The sequence below is a fragment of the Astyanax mexicanus genome, chromosome 18 (genome assembly GCF_023375975.1).
Source record: "Astyanax mexicanus isolate ESR-SI-001 chromosome 18, AstMex3_surface, whole genome shotgun sequence".
In the NCBI taxonomy this organism is placed as follows: Eukaryota; Metazoa; Chordata; class Actinopteri; order Characiformes; family Acestrorhamphidae; genus Astyanax; species Astyanax mexicanus.
The window spans coordinates 44,604,184-44,621,911 of record NC_064425.1 but is presented as its reverse complement, the minus strand read 5'-3'; the positions used below and the strand labels follow the sequence as shown (position 1 = coordinate 44,621,911).

At 36.2% G+C, this 17,728-nt stretch overlaps 1 protein-coding gene across 1 annotated transcript in view; it reads right to left on the bottom strand.

Moving 5' to 3' along the window:
* The window catches only part of b3glcta (beta 3-glucosyltransferase a), a 128,543-nt gene extending 113,917 nt beyond the window's left edge, over positions 1-14,626 (bottom strand). Inside the window, exon 1 of the mRNA XM_022668772.2 lies at positions 14,452-14,626. Coding sequence (XP_022524493.1) covers positions 14,452-14,521 — 70 coding nt within the window. The 5' untranslated portion in view covers positions 14,522-14,626. The remainder of the gene's footprint in view (positions 1-14,451) is intronic.
* Between the last annotated feature and the right edge of the window lie 3,102 nt (positions 14,627-17,728).

Sequence of the window (17,728 nt, the reverse complement as noted above, 5' to 3'; positions counted from 1 at the left end):
AATATACGTTTTTTCACAATAAATACACAGAAAGAGCTGCGATAATATTGTGAATAACAGCAAACTAACTGAAAAAAGGAGCTGTTTACACTGCAGAGTGTGTTCATGTAACATATAAGATATAAGGTACAACAAAGTACAGTAAAATAGAGCAATGTAGAGTAAGATAGTAGAGTGAAGCCGAGTGAGATAAGGTAGTAAGAGTGTGGTAAGATAGTATAATAACATATTATACATTGATATTAAACTTGTTTCTTACTTGTGCAATAGAGCTTTTGAGAAATATCTCTTTTAAATCCTTAAATTTTGAGTATTTTAGGACCATTTATAGTGTTTATGGAACTATTTAAAATACTTAGTTTTGTAAAGGATTGCCGTTGTTCTATCGAGTTGTGCTACCCTGTCAAACCGTGCTACCCTAGTGTGTGTTTTACTGTAAAAATACAAAATACTAGAACATGCCGCATGCAGTAGAAGTGTCGGTATGATATTAAGGATCGCCTAAATCTCTGTATCAGGATAAAGTGTATTATTTTTATTATATTTTTACTTTTTTACACGGTTGTATCACTCAAGTAAATGAAGACTGTGAGCCATATTGTACAATGCACCCGAGAAAACACAGAGCCACTAAGTAGCACAACTCGACAGAACACCGTAACTATTTTTTTTCAAGGTTTTTGGTTCAGTTGCATTCATTTTTTAGCTGTTTTTCTGATAATAAAGTTTGATTTTCTTCATATATTGTGTAATTTTGTGGGATAAAGTAAACCCAATAAATACAAATCAAAGCCTTAATTTAAAGCCTAATGTTTGATATTATATGTACTCCTAACTGTACTTACAGTAAGTCGCAAATCTATATTAAAGCCCAGTCATACAAAAAAATACCAAAAAAATAAAGATACTGTAAAATACAGTGAAACTCCTATGCATGGCACATAGAGTGTTCACTGTAAGAGAAACTTAGCAGCTTAGCAGCAGCAGCAGAGATGGCGTTTGTTCATAGATGTAGTAATTCATTGGCTAATAAATCAGGTTAAACTGCACCTGAACAGCCGTTTAGCTCAAACCTGAGGGGCATATTTGATAGTTGGGTCGGGAGACCACCTTCTCTCCTCTCGAGTGCCAAAACGAAGTGCACCAAGAGAGAGTTTTAACCAGAACAACTAGTGCTGGTGTGAAAACGCCCTAAATTTCCAGTCAAGGCCAGTCAGTCAAACCTTCACAAACCATAAGTCAGGTATTTCACTCGTCTCTGAGAGCTGTCATCACTCTCCGTCTACAGCAGCAGCAACAGTGCTCACAGTTCTCCTAGTTCTCTCAGTTCTCTCAGTTCTGGAGGACAGGAAGGGCGAAACAGAAAAAAACAGCATCAAAGAATTACCTTTCCTGACCACCACAACACGTCTCATTACCATATCAAGGCGAGACTGTAGACCAGAGTCAGAGTCAGCAGCACCGACTCGAGGCAGCGGAGAACGCCCGTCTTAACGAGCGACAGAACTGGATTAGGATTAGTCAGTCATTCTCCTCGCAGCGATGTTCTCCAGATAATAAACAGCACAGATCAGAGAAACTGCCCTGAGTATCCTGACTTTAACCCGAGTCAGAATGACCAGCATGCACCAGGAGTCTGTTAGTGTTAACAAATCAACTTCAAAACTGAGACAAAATTTAAAAAAAATTGATTTGCTTGAAGGGCTGAAAATAGCAAATGTTTGCAGAACGCATTGACTAATTGGTCTGATCTAATTTTAATCATTTAATTAACTGAAAAGAAAAAGCGTACTAATTAGTGGAGTCTTTTAATAACAGTAATTAGCAAAAACTATTGACCTTTATGAAAATGCAATGAAAGGTAACCACTTATTTCATATTGTATTACCAGGAGCAGGTTTACAGTTCTACAATACCAACAAATACTGCGTTATTTTGAAACTAAAAAATGAAGAAATACAAAGTTAAGTTATTATTAAATCATCAGTCTGATGATTAAAAAAGGTTTAGCGAAGTACAGATACACAGATACACAGATACACAGAGTATCAGACAGCTCAGTACAGCCGTTTCTGACTAACTAACCATCATAAAAACGATCATAAAAACTTGATTCAGAGGGAGTGAAGTCTTATTCATCTTGTTAAGCTAACAGGCTAACTGCTAGAAGCCTAACAGACCAACTGCTAACAGGCTAACATTTGAAGGCTAACCCCACTAGAAGACTAACAGGCTAACTGTTAGCAGACTAAACTCTAACAGAGTAGACACTAGCTAACTGCTAACAGGCTAGCTGCTAACAGACTAACCGATCAAAGGCTAACCGCTATAACACTTACTGCTAGTAGGCTAACATCTAACCGTCTGAAGGCCAATCCTGCTAGAAGCCTAACAAACCAACTGCTAACAGGCTAACGTTTGAAGGCTAACCCCACTAGAAGACTAACAGGCTAACTGTTAGCAGACTAAACTCTAACAGAGTAGACACTAGATAACTGCTAACAGGCTAACTGCTAACAGGCTATCTACTAACAAACTAACTAATCGAAGGCGACCCACTAAAAGGTTTACTACTAGGAGGCTAACAGGCTAACAGGCTAACCATTTGAAGGCTAACTCCACTACCATGCCAACCACAAACAGGCTAACCACTAACAGGCTACTCGAATGCTAACAGTCAGACCAAAACATATTCAACTAATTTTAGTTGACGAACATTTGGAAGATTTATTACTTTTATTTATTTGGGTTTTTTTTTTTTGCAATATTTATTACAATATTTAAAAATACATGAATTTATACTAAACAGGTCAATGATCTAACATAGTGTAATGTCATTATAGTAATTGTGCACTTCATAGATTTAAGATCAAAATAAAATTAATTATACTGGCCTGATATATATATATATATATATATATATATATATATATATATATATATATATATATATATATATATATATATATATATATATGTTACAAATGACAAATAAGTTCATTGGCTTTACATTATATTGTACATCCTGTGATATAACAAATTTATATTGCACACATTATGCTGAAATTATTTATATTGAGCAGCCTTGATTGCGATAGGTTTTTTATACTGTAATATACTGTATATTTTGATATTACAAATAAAAAGTCACCAGAAGTCGATGCAATGCAGTTCGTTTTTGTATTTTTGTATCAGACAGCATAAAATATTATATATTTGCTTTTACAGCATAATTACAGTATTTCACATTACTACTATTACTGTGACTATTGCACATGCCCACATTGCGACGGCTGTGTTAGAACAATATAAATGTGAATACCTAATGCAAATGTAATTATTCTGGATTAGAATAGAATAGCTCTGCTTAGCAGCAGAACTCAGCCACAGCCGTCCTGAAGCACTTCCTCTCCACAGAAACAGGGTTTTTAAACCTCCACCCAGGGGAGCGTCGTCCAAAAGCTGTGTATTGAGTGAGTTAAACGCAGCGTTTGATTGGTCAGGAGGTCAGACTGCGTGAGAAACACTGTTTTCAGTGGGTATCAGTATCAGTTTGATGGTGGGTGAGCGAGTCTGGGCATCAGCAGCTCTGAGAACAGGTCAGTAAAATTTAGCTGTGAAGTCTGGATGTAAATACAGCTCATCACCGCAGCCAAGAGCATTTAGCGTCTCTGCCAAACTACAACACTAAAACACTCTGATCACTCTTTACTGCAGCTTTCCACCAGTTTTACCAACCACATGCTAAAAATCATGAGACAGCAGTGTGTAATTAAATCATAATTACATATACTATACTACACATAGACTTCAGTTTCTGAATCATTTTCTCTGATTTTTATGCTATTTATAGGTTTATGTTTGAGTAAAATTAACATTATTATTTTTTTCATTTAGAACATAAAATAACAAAATATAATCAAATAATGCAAAGAAAGCAAGTTTATATTCGTAAAGCTTTAAGTTAAGAGTTCAGAAATCAATTTTTGGTGAAGTAACCCTGGTTGGTTTTTAATCACAGTTTTTTTTTTTCATGCATCTTGGCATCATGATCTCCCCCTCCTCCACCAGTCTTACACACTGCTTTTGGATAACTTTATGCTGCTTTACTCCTGATGCAAAAAAAAATAATTCAAGCAGTTCAGTTTGGTGGTTTGATGGTTTGTGATCATCCATCTTCCTCTTGATTATATTCCAGAGGTTTTACATTTGGTAAAATCAAAGAAAATCATCATTTTTAGGTGCTCTCTTATTTTTGTCTCAGACTGCCTTCATTGAGTTTACAAAAACGTTTTTTTTTTTTTGTGGAAGAAAATAAAAAAAGTGGCAATATTAGCACAGGGAAACTAACTAAAAATCTGTGTTTAGATGATGTATGAGGAAGTGGGCGGGGCTAAACATCATTCTGCAACCAGTCATTAGAGATGCTACACCTGTAGTGGCTTCACTTTTGATATAGAATATTCTGTCCATCCTTATTGACCCCAATTGACCCCAGTTATCTGCTCAGATCTGTGTGTTACAGCAAGCTCCTGGTATTATGGCTATTTGTTGAAATGGCCTCAGTGTGTGTGTGTTCCAGTGTGTGTGTGTGTGTGTGTATTGGAATAAAGCTGTAGAAACTGTGCTTTTTTTTTAGAAACTATTCAATTCCATTTTATAACAGCAGGAGCATGTCAGGTCTTCTCTGACTCACAGGATTCAAGTGGTGCAGCTTCACTTTAAGATAAAATTTCTTTAGAGGAAAAAAAGAACATTAATAAGCTATAAATATACTGTTAACTTGGATCTTGATGACCCCCTTCCTCCGCATGAGGGTACAGCACTAAATCAGCAGCAGCAGGTGCAGCTGATAACTACACTGACAGTGTAAGACCAGATTATAAAAGATTATAAAACACTGCTAATTTTCCTGTTTCTGAAATGAAAAAGGAATAATATATAAATTTTAACACTGTCCAGGGCTTTTACAGAACATTTTCCATAGCTTCCATTTAAGGCAACATACATACTATAGGATTCATCAGTGATTCAGCAACAAACACACACATACACTTTACAAAAAAAAAAATAATAATAATAATTAATGCATCCCAGATTGCTGCAAAGCTGAGTTATATCATGCAGTCATGTCTCAGGCAGATATGCAAATGAGAACAGACTTTGGGCAAAATCTGGTAAAAAAAAAAAAATAATAATAATAAAAAATACATAAATAAAATAAATAAATAAAATGAATAAAAAAAAAAAAAAAATAGATTTTTTGCGACTAAAGCCGAGGCTGTAAAATCTGCTACAGTCTTCACACTAGATCCTTCCACAGACTCACCACAACTGGAAAACTGGGTTTAAATCAGGCTAAAAGTCATATTGAAGAGTTTATAGGTTATAGGAAGAGTTTAGAGGCTGTTATGTTATTTCTGTTAAAGGAGAATCAGCAATGATTTAAAAAGAAAATCATAAAAAAACTTATCAGGGGTGCCCAAATTTTTTATAAAACTGTATATAACACTTCATGCAGTAGTGCTGTGCGATATGACGATAAATATTGTTTCTACAGTAATTTCATCAATTATGCATGCAAATATATAAAGCAGGCTACGATGAAATGTATTGACGTGGACACTTTGCATAAACTCGGTTTATATAAGTGATAATAAAGTAGTCTTTGCAAAACAAAAAGCTTCATAATGTGGTTAATGTGCGATGTGACGCTGCTAGGGGTGGGCAATATTATATCGTATACAATATATCGTGACACAGAAATATCATGATATTAAAAATCCATATCGTGATAATAAATGTTCTGTCTTAAAAGTAGTCTATTATTTACTGTGAAGCTTTAGGTGTATTTATTGTATAATTGTTTTAGTTTGCAGTTTATGTGCATGCACTAAATATTCTGCAATATTATTTGCTGCATTATATTATTTTATGCTATATTATTTATTTTGCCACATTATGATTATTCTGTTATACTGTTATACTATATTCCTGAAATGAATGAATTATTTAAATTTTCCTATATCGCCAAGTATATCGTTATCGCAAAAATACCCTGAAATATCGTGATATTATTTTAGAGCCATATCGCCCACCCCTAGACGCTGCTTTACATTATTTGACGGAGTTTATTTTAATAACTCAATTTAAATACCTGTATAATTTTTTAAAAATTAGCTACTGCATCTACCTCATCTGTTTGTTTGTTTTTTTCATTTGATATATATATATATATATATATATTGGTGCACTAAAAGGTAGTAATTCTCATTTGTAAAGGCTGGGTTTAATGTCACTTTGAAATAAAGTTGGAAAAAAGTAAGCAATGATATTATTTTGTCATATTTTTCGAAGAATAACTGAAAACATACTCAAATGTGGTATATCATGATATATATATATATATATATCGTTACCGTGATATAAAAAAAAAATCCATATCGTGATATATGATTTTTCCCATATCGCCCAGCACTAACATGCAGTAGTTAGTATGTTTCTGAGGGGACTAAATCATTAGGAAAGAACAGACAAGATGACCCAGATTACTCTAATTACACAAGATAGAGGTCTGAATTATCCCCAGAACCATCATCATCAACCCCACTGTACAACATGGTGGAGAAAAACATTCAGAAAACTCAGTTCCAGGTTGAAATGCTTGTTTCTGTTTACATGGACCTCCTGCAGTCTGTTACACACACTCCCCAGAGCCGCCCAGTCCACTCCAATCTCACTCCTCAGAAACGCAAACAGTGGAATACAGCAGAAAGAGCCAAGCACCACCAGATGCTTCTGTGGGCAAAGAAACGCACTCCTCTAAAAATGTGATGATGTGAAAAGACAACATAAAACAAGCAACCTTGAAAGAGCACTGAAAGCCTTTTCATACAGCGACATTCTTGGACGTTCTTAAAGTGAAGCTCTTGTTATAGAGTGGCAATTCGTTATCTCTACAAGAAACAGCAACATTTTGGATGAACCACCTTCATAAATTGTGCCCACTACACAATTTATACTAGTGCATCTCAAAAAATTAGAATATCATTGAAAAGTTATTTTATTTTAAAATTTAGTTCAAAATGTGAAACTCATATATTATATAGATGTATTAAACACAGAGTGATCTATTTTAAGTTCTTACTTCTTTTATTGTTGATTATTATGAATCTTACAGCCAATAAAAACCCAAAAATCAACCAATTGTTACTTTCTGCAGTGTGGGCAGTGTGCCAAATCCTGCTGGAAAATGAAATTCACATTTGCATAAAAGTTGTTATCAGCAGAGGGAAGCTGTAAGATATGAAGTGCTATAAGATCTTGATAATAAAACACAGTGGATCAACACCAGCAGATGACTGACATGTCTCTCCAAACCATTTATGGATGTGTATATTTCAATTTCCAGCAGGACTTGGAGAGACATGTCATCTGCTGGATGCTGTTGTGTTTTGTACCCGACAACCCTGAGTGTGGAAATGGGCCTTGGGGAATGGAGGTGGGCAGGTTCGGTATCTACATCCCATGTGTGAAAACAAACCAAACCAAAGAAGAAAAGTCTCCAAACCTTTAAAATTGACTACAGGTAAAAATGGTTTTACAAGTTTTATAGCTTTTTTCCTACAGTTTCTATTACTTTGAAAATTGGCAGAAAGCGCTGCCAAAGGAAACTTGAAATTTGTGCCCAATTCTTGTTCTACATCTGTCTGCTCACCACCCCCATCCCCCACCCCTCTCTCCACCAGAAGGCAGGTAATAATGAGGACTATGTAGGGCAGAGAGCGAATGATGCCAAGAACAAGAACGATCTGACAAGTGAAGTCTTACTCGCACTGAACGCAGTGCTGTGATGCCATCAAAAGGTGAGCAAGTGCTTCACATCGCATTTTCATCCAGGTAATTTATTTAAAGAATCGTTCACACCGGGTGAGGCAGTGCTTCCCCTCAGTCTTTATGGCACCAGCTGTCACAGACACTCGCATGCTCCACACGCCACCATCCACAGATAAAACATTAAACCTGAGCGTAGAGAACTTAAGCGTCCAGGTAAAAAAACAACACAGACTGTCTGGAGAACATCTGAACGATATGTATGTTTAATTCTTCTGTGCTGAAATATCAAATCATACACAATAATATTGCTATAATTCTTCCAAGAAACAATCAGTAATAAAGGAGACAGTGTAAAACATCTACAGAAGCCCAATTTCACACTTCCTGGTTCGAGTTTCTGCCACATTGGCTCGCAAAGCTCATGGAAGTTGCCAGATTGACACACAGACAATGAGCTTTAAAAAAAAAATGAGAGAGCACTTAAAAATGATGATTTTCTTTGATTTTACCAAATTGAAAACCTCTGGAATATAATCAAGAGGAAGATGGATGATCACAAACCATCAAACCACCAAACTGAACTGCTTGAATTTTTGCACCAGGAGAAAAGCAGCATAAAGTTATCCAAAAGCAGTGTGTAAGACTGGTGGAGGAGGAGAACATGCAAAGATTCATGAAACCTTAAAAAACAGGGTTATTCCACCAAATAGAAATTGATTTCTGAACTATTACAACTTTATGTATATTAACTTGTTTTCTTTGCATTATTTGAGGTCTAAAAGCTATAACCCTATATTTGAGTAATGTTCTAATCCATATTATGAGAAGCAAGAACTACTCAACTAAGTAAAGAAAAAAAATAAATTTTTTTGACTACTGTTTTGACTAGCACCTCAACCTGGCATAAAATAGCACGTTTTTCAATGCTGGCAAGTGGATACGTTTGGCAATATATATATATATATATATATATATATATATATATATATATATATATATATATATATATATATTGGCTTTCTCGGTCACATGACATCGTGTTGCGTTCAGTAGCTCCTCCATTTCCACTCGCTGTTATGTTTTTTAATGTGGATCTCCATGGGATCACTGAGCCCAAGTGTAATTACGGTGCACGGCTGGGGACAAATAGCTATTTCACTATTTTATTAAAGGCAAGGAGATGAAACCCAGAGATGTGCGTCCGGACGGGACTAAAATTACCGAATGAGTACGGAGTTCAGCTTAAAAAAAAACAGTAAATAATTCAGCCTGTACTTTTTTTCTCAGAGGACGTCTGAGAAAGACAAACACGTACATGATAGTTCTGGACGGGAATAAAATCACAGAGGATAAAAAAAAAAAGAGAAAATTACCCCAGAACCTTCTGAGAAACTAATCTGTTTCGGACAGGGCTTATGTTGGGAAATATTTTAAGATATAATACAGTCTGCAATCAAATAAATGTCAAAAACAAGTAAACGTAAAAAACTTAATGTTTTGGGCGCTGAGTGGTCCAACGGGAGGTCGCAGGGTCAAACCCGTGCTCATGCAGCCTTGCCATCAGCTGCTGGCACTCAGAGTGAGCAAAATTGGCCTTGAAATTGGGCAGAAAATAGGGAAAAATCTTATATAGGGAAAAATATATATATTTTTATTCCATATAGTCTAAACATTTAATTTCTTTTTTATTATGGTTGTATTTTAAGGCCATCCTGTCCACCCCCAGCTGAAAGACGAGACAAACTCATCAGCTGCTCTCAAACTTGAGCATTTCTTCACTCGTCACTCGTCTCACGGCTGGGCCGTCTCAGTCTGAATCCCTCACGGTTCTCAGGCCCGAGCCAAATCCCAACCCTGCCGCTCGCTGATAAGCGACACAGCCCCGCGTTCCCACAGCCAATGCGATTTCACGCTGCCGCCGGTTTCCTGCACTCCCAGCGTGAGTCCCATCCATCCCTCCGCCGCATTACCCGACTGTTCATTTACCCACAGATTATTCACCTGTTAAATGATAGCGGGTTGACTTAACAGATTAATATCCACACCAAACTGCTGCCTCAGGCCAGGCTTAATAGGAGCCCGCAGGGTACATCACTTTTCCTCTACATTACACAAGAACTGGTAGTAAAGCACAATCGCAGAAGCTATTAAGGGAAACATTTGCATATGCAGCACAGCTTTTACGCCCTTCTTTACATATCGGGTCCTTCCCGTGTCCGTCCCACCAGGAGCCATTCCAAAAAAAAAAAGGCAAAAAGAGAGAAAGTATAATTTAGGCGGTGCAATAGTCCATGATGGAGTATTTCATATCTCCGCCCCTGCAGGAACGCAGCCAAGGTGTGTTGTCATTTTAAATATATGCCCTATTCTCCCCCTCATAAATAATCAAGTAGGGTGGATCAGAGTTCTCAACAAAAACAAGCCTGAGGAGACAACTGGCCATTAGGGGAAAAAGAGAGGAAAAAACTAAAATACGGTTTTAGCTGTTTTAACTGTTTTAACTCAGGTGTTGGTAAGAATCCACTAAAACCAGTAATAAAATACCCATTCTATGACATTAAGTAGAGGCGAATCCTCACCTCTGTACTTGTTTTTACTTTATTTAAAGTCACTTTATTTCAGTAATTCAGTTCAGCAAATGTGAAACTAATATATAATATAGATGTATTACACACACACAAAAAATTACTTTACTGTTGATGATTATGGCTTGCCACTTTTATGGAGATGTGGATTTCATTTTCCAGCAGGACTTGGCACACTGCCAACACTACTAAAAGTACCAATTGGTCTTACTGTATATAAATAAAATTTTTCTGAGACACTGATTTTTGAGTTTTCATTGGCTGTAAGTGATAATCACCAACAATGTCGATATAAACTTTCACAACTACAGGTGTGACAATGCCCATTATCTGTACTTAATATATGTTACTATTACACTTAAACAACTCTCTTTACATCTTAACTTTAATCCAGGCATTTATAATATTTGATAGGTGTGGAGCTGACTGGCCAAACAAATACATGAACGAAAGATCGTAATGCTAATGCTGTTCCAGCAGTGCTAGCTGGGGTAAGCAGCAGGATACAGGCCCATATACTCACCTCTAAATGGCAGTCTCAGTGCTGGAGAACTAAACTGAAACTCCTGTATAACTCTGTACTTCAGCGGAATGGCTTTACTGCTCCTTAATACCTGACTGATAGAATTCATACATAAGGAGCACCGGATTATAAGGAGCTCTGATGATTTCTGGAGGAAAATTAAAGGATTTTAATTGTGCCTTATAGTGGTAAAATATGGCAATTAAGTTATTATAACCTAACTGATTTAAAAAGTAGGTCAATGAGATTTTACATAGTTTTCATTCAAATTACATTACATTAGATGAATTCTTCTACTAATCAAATACCATTTTTACAGTGTACTGTATTTTAAAGTGACTCTGACTCTCTGAGATTATGTGACTCAACAAAACTGGCCTTTTTGGGTCTATAAAACCTTTAGTTTGGACTGTGTTTGTGTTGACAGGAAAGCAAACTACTGAGAGCAGTAATTAACCCCATCTCACACCACGACAGGAAGGTGAATTCTCCTCGTTATTATTTCCTGACTCTGGTTTCGGGCTCTGTGAATCTTTGATACCTTTTTCTCAGGTTTCTCAGTGAAATCGCAGAGTTGGAATATTAAAGGCCTTGATCACGCACTCCTCTAATTCCCACTCTGCAAATCCACAGCGCTGAATAAAAGCACTGCTTCTGATTTCTACAAAGTAGGGCAGGAGTACAAACTCGTGCCAGAGAAATGTCAACCTGCCTAAATGGGAGAAAAAACTAAAATAAAGAGACGACCCCTAACAGAGGCTCCCGCTCCAGCACGGCTCCTCCTCTCAGAGCAAACACTCGGATTTCAAACGCCTCCTGACGTCTCCTGAAACTGGAGCGATAAGCTGCTGAAGCTGACGTGTGTCTATCTGCTGAGAGACGTATGGAAACAGGTGTGTAAAAATGTTTTCCACACACTTTTATTGTTTATTGTTGGATCCTAAAGTTTGCCTCCAAACGGCTCTGGAAAAAAGTAAGACATCACTTAAAAACGATGAGTTTCTTTGATTTTACCAAATTGAAAACCTCTATAATATAATCAAGAGGAAGATGGATGATCACAAACCATCAAACCACCAAACTGAACTGCTTGAATCAATTTGTGCACCAGGAGTAAAGCAGCATAAAGTTATCCAAAAGCAGTGTGTAAGACTGGTGGAGGAGAACGTGATGCTAAGATGCATAAAAAAAAAACTGTGATTAAAAACCATCAGGGTTATTCCACCAAATATTGATTATTTCTGAACTCTTAAAACTTTATGAATATGAACTTGTTTTCTTTGTATTATTTGAGGTCTGAAAGCTCTGCATCTTTTTTTTAGTTATTTCTACCATTTCTCTCTTTTTTTTTTGCATATAAATGCTCCAAATGACAATATTTTTATTTGGGAGAAATTTGGGAGAAATGTTGTCTGTAGTTTATAGAATAAAACAACAATGTTCATTTTACTCAAACATAAACCTATAAATAGTAAAAACAGAGAAACTGATTCAGAAACTGAAGTGCTCTCTTTATTTTTTCCAGAGCTGTATAATATATATATATATATTTTTGGTTCATTTCATTTGTATAAATTACTGTACAATTTATTAATATAGATATACTGCACTGCAGATGATACTGTAGTGTAGAAGTTCACATAAAACTCAGCATTACATCAGTACAGTAAAATAAAATCCCGTAGGAATGGGTAGAACTGAGTGCAACAGCACAAAGAAGTACAATAATTAGACATTAACGATCAAGCAAAAGGGAATTATTGTATTGTAAACTTTGATAAAGTTACTAAACTAGAATTACAGTAATGCTCTGCAAATCTCTCTTTATGTGAACTTAGATAAATCATGTAAATTAACAACAAACAACGACTATATAAACCCATGCGTTACAAGGGTCAGTTTCCTTCTCAGACAGGGATTAATCGTACTGGACTAAACATTATTCTGAATGGAGAAAACAACAAGGATTTACCTCTATCTGACGAAAGGTAAAGTACAACATAAAGACAAATTATGCCAATTTAAGTTAAAAACAGAACTTTAACATTCAAATTAACTGTGCAGCAAACTAAGGGCAAACCCTACCCTACTGCACTACTGCATTAAAAGATAAAATGGGATTAATGTAAGCAGCATTACATTAGTAAATTAGTACAGTAAAACAGAACTGGGCGCATCAGTACAAAGTAGTACAATAATTAGACATTAAAGATCAAGCAAAATTGAATTTTCGTATGGTAAACTTTGATAAATTTACTAAAATAGAATTGCAGTAATGCTCTCTCTTTATGTGAACTCAGATTAACCATGTAAATTAACAACAAACAACGACTATATAAACCCATGCGTTACACAGAGGGTCAATTTCTTTCCCAGACAGAGATTAAACCTATTGGATTAACCAGAGAAAAATGTAGTCTAAATATATGCTACAATTTTAGCTTTTAAAACAACACAAAGACCAGTATATACTGAGGTAAAGAGTTAAACCTATTAATTAGATATTAAAGATAAAAGGGGATTATTGAATCCCCTCATGCAACAGTAAACAACAGCTATAGTTTAAATAGAACTACTGTACTGTACACTAAGGTAAAGTTAAAATAGAACTACTGCAGTGTAGAAGTTTACATAAAACTCAATTAAAAGAGAAAATTGGTACAGTACAGTAAAACAAAACTGGCTGCATTAGTGTATAAAGCAGTACAATAATTAGACAATACTGTTATGTAAACTTTGATATAGTTACAGTAATGCTCGGCGGTTCTCTGCGGTTATGTGAACTCACATAAACCATGTTTATTACCAAATTAACAACAAGTAACAAGTAACAAACCCGTGTGTTTCACAAAGGGGCAGTTTCCTCCCGAGACAGAGATTAATCCTATTGGACTAACAGGACAAGGATTTATCCATACCCTGGAAAAGTGTTGAGATAGTTTTAGCTTGTAAAACAACATAAAAACAACATAGCAGCTTTAGTACAGCTTAACCCAGTATTTTAACAGTATTTTAATTATCAGTGAACGAACAGTAACAGTAACAACAGCAGCGGTACAGTGTTACAGTGTAACAGCGGTATATAAACACTGTAGCTTAAGTTTACAGCGCGACGCTTCAGACCAAAGAGCTCAACTCTCTATTAAATACCGGTTATATACTGTAAATCCACACCATCAGCAGCTCCCTCTATACACTGTTTATACTCTCAGAAATCTGTTTATACTCTCAGAAATCTGTTTTTAAACTCAGAAATCTGTTTATAAACTCAGAAATCTGTTTTTAAAGCTGTTCATACTCTCAGAAATCTGTGTATACTCTCAGAAAGCAGTGTATACTCTCAGTAAACTGGAGAAAAGTTACCAGTCCGTGTTTATATCACCTCTACCACAGCGAGAAGTTCTCCAGCTCACACTGCTTTAACTACTTACCAAACACAGACCCACAGACCCACACACCACCCGAACCAGACCCGCTAAACCCCGCGGAGATCCCGCTCACACTCACCCAGAGAGCAGAGCAGCAGCGCGGCTCTGCACCAACGCCCGGAGCCACCAGAACCGCCGGAACCCACCATATCCACAGAACCACAGACCCGGAGAACCGGAGAGAGCTTCCAGCTTCCAGCACTGACAGATCACTGCCTGCACTCTTCCTTTCCTTGTACAATACTCTCTCTCTCTCTCTCTCTCTCTCTCTCTCTCTCTCTCTCTCTCTCTCTCTCTCTCTCACTCGTTTCCTGTTGGGGAACAGAGAGAGAAAAGTGTCTCAGGAACGCCCTCCTGTGGAAGCTCGAGCTGGGGTCATGCCTGAGTGCACTGTACTGAATGAATGAGTGAATGAATGAATGAAGATATAATGAATGAGCTTCTATAGCAGAAACAGGGGTAAAAAAAAAAAACTATAAAAAACTATATAAAAAAAACTATAAATGCTCTACCTCATTATTTGCTGTTATCATATGTGTTCTATATATTACTTACAGGGGTTGGAGAATGAAACTGAAACACCTGGTTTTAGAGCACAATAATTGATTGTGGTGACGGACAGTTCTGGTGGAAACAGGAGAGTTGCGTGATTTGATCAGCCGTGGTTTTATGTTTTTTTGGATACAATCCGGGTTAGCACCCGAACATCCCTTTCAGACAGCTTCCTCTTACAGCGTCCACAGTTAATCCTGTTGGATGTGGTTGGTCCTTCTTCTTGGTGGTATGCTGACATTACCCTGGATACCGTGGCTCTTGATGCATCACAAAGACTTGCTGTCTTGGTCACAGATGCTCCAGCAAGACGTGCACCAACAATTTGTCCTCTGAACTCTGGTATGTCTCCCATAATGTTATTGTGTGCATTGTAATATTTAGAGCAGAACTGTGCTCTTACCCTGCTAATTGAACCTTCACACTCTGCTCTTACTGCTGCAATTAATGAAGATTGAACACCCGGCTGCTCCAATTTGGCCATGAAACCTAAAATCCCACACTAAAATGATGACAGGTGTTTCATGTTAATTGTCCAACTCCTGTATCTCTGCACCTTATCCTGACTATGCACATTTTATTACACTGTATAAATACTGCACTGTCCTGTCTGTTAAACTGTCTCATCTGCTGTATTTATTGTATTTATTGTAGTGTTATTGTTTTATGTTGCACTATTGATAAAAAATTGCACTTTATGTTTGTCTATTGTATTGTTGTTCCATGTTGCACCATGTTTCCAGAGGAATGTAATTTAGTTACACTGTGTACCTGTACTCTTGACTTGACTTGATTTGATATGGTACTAAAATAATATCACGATATGTCATGGTATTTCAAGAATACACTACTGCAACAAAATGAAAATTACATTTTATTATTGCATAAAAAATGATATGGCACACCCCTAACTGATATATTAAAAATAAAAGAACAGATTGTAACAGATTTTGATACTGGCTGATTTTGTGTTCTGTGGTGTATAAGTTTCATAAAAATTGAGTAAAGGACAAGAGAAAGTGCACATCCAGTCTATAAATGTGAGTTAATTACTTGAATTTCTTCCCTCTTACTGTTAGTTTGAGGGCATCAGCTGTAAAGTAGTGAAGAGGTAGAGTTACAGGTATACAGTGAATAGTGAATATTTGAGTAATGTTCTAATCCAGATTATGAGAAGCAACAACTACTTAACTAAATAAAGAAAAAATACTTTAAAAAGAAATGAAGAACTATGAAGAAAGTATCCTCAAGTGCAGTCACAGCAAAGACCAACAAAAACGTTATAATGATGAAACTGGCACTTATCAGGACCACCCCAGAAAAGGAAGAAAAATAGTTCCCTCTGTTGTACAGGATATGTTCCTTATATACAGTTCTGGAAAAATACTTAAAAATATGATTTTCTTTGATTTTTGCACCAGGAGTAAAGCAGCATAAAGTTATCCAAAATCAGTGTGTAAGACTGGTGGAGGAGAACATGATGCCAAGATGCATAAAAACTGTGACTAAAATCCTGAACTTTAAAACTGTATTAATATGAACTTGTTTTCTTTGCATTATTTGAGGTCTGAAAGCTCTGCATCTTTTTTTTTGTTATTTCAGTCATTTCTAATTTTCTGTAAATTAATTCTCTAAATGAGAATATTTTTATTTGGAATTTGGGAGAAATGTTGTCTGTAGTTTATAGAATAAAACAACAATGTTCATTTTACTCAAACATAAACCTATAAATAGTAAAATCAGAGAAACTGATTCAGAAACTGAAGTGATCTCTTCATTTTTCCAGAGCTGTAGTTCCTTCACAAAAGACCAGAGTGCAGGTCAATAGAAGGATGTGGGCCTTTAGATAAAAACACTGGTATTGAGATTTTCACATGAAGATTGATTTTCAAAACAAATGTCAGGATCAGGAGTATCGATCACTGGTATTGATCTCGCTGTTCTGCTTTACACTTAGGGAACATTTATTGATGCATGCTTTACCCAGTAATTCAGAGCTAAGGAACAAATGGTTAGAATTAGTCTATGGAGGAACACCATCAGCCAAGTACAATTGAGATCAACCACTTTTGGACCTGGACTACCCCCTCTGTGTGTAAGCAACTATAGGTTTAAATAGGATCTCCGGTGGATTTGGTGTTTTACAGAGACTCTAGAAACTGGTCAGTGTCTGAACTGCATTATTACACATGTTGTAAAGTAACATATGACATTGCAAAAACTTTTTTTTAGTGTAGAAATGTCTTTATTTTTAAAACTTTATTTTATAACTGTTCTCCGTCTCGCTGCTTCCTGGTGTCACAGTGCTGTTAGCCAATCAGAGGCGATATGTTTGCATGTATAAATATTCATGAGCAAGAGCAGAAATCCTATAATTTTTCCCAGCCTTCCCACTCCTTCACCGGACTAAAGCAGTGTTATACCGGATCACCGGAGCACTTTTTTTTTTTTTACAAAAAAACAAAAAACAGCTCATATGGCTTTTTTTTTCATACTAGAGACACAACTAGACGTTTTAAATTGAATTAAAAAATGATGGAATGAGAGCTTTAAGAGCTTAAATACTAGTAAAACTAGTAAAACTAGAATCAGTTGCACTCCTCACATGACTCCAATGTAAAGCGTACTGGCATGCCAAAAATCATGGGACTCAATACTAATTCCAGTCCTAAAATACGTTGTATAATAATAATAATACAAACTCAACACGTCAATATTTTCAGTCAATATGCCTCTGTGTGTGTGTGTGTGTATATATATGCCGCGTATGTTTATGCATTGCACATCTAGTCACTGCAATATGT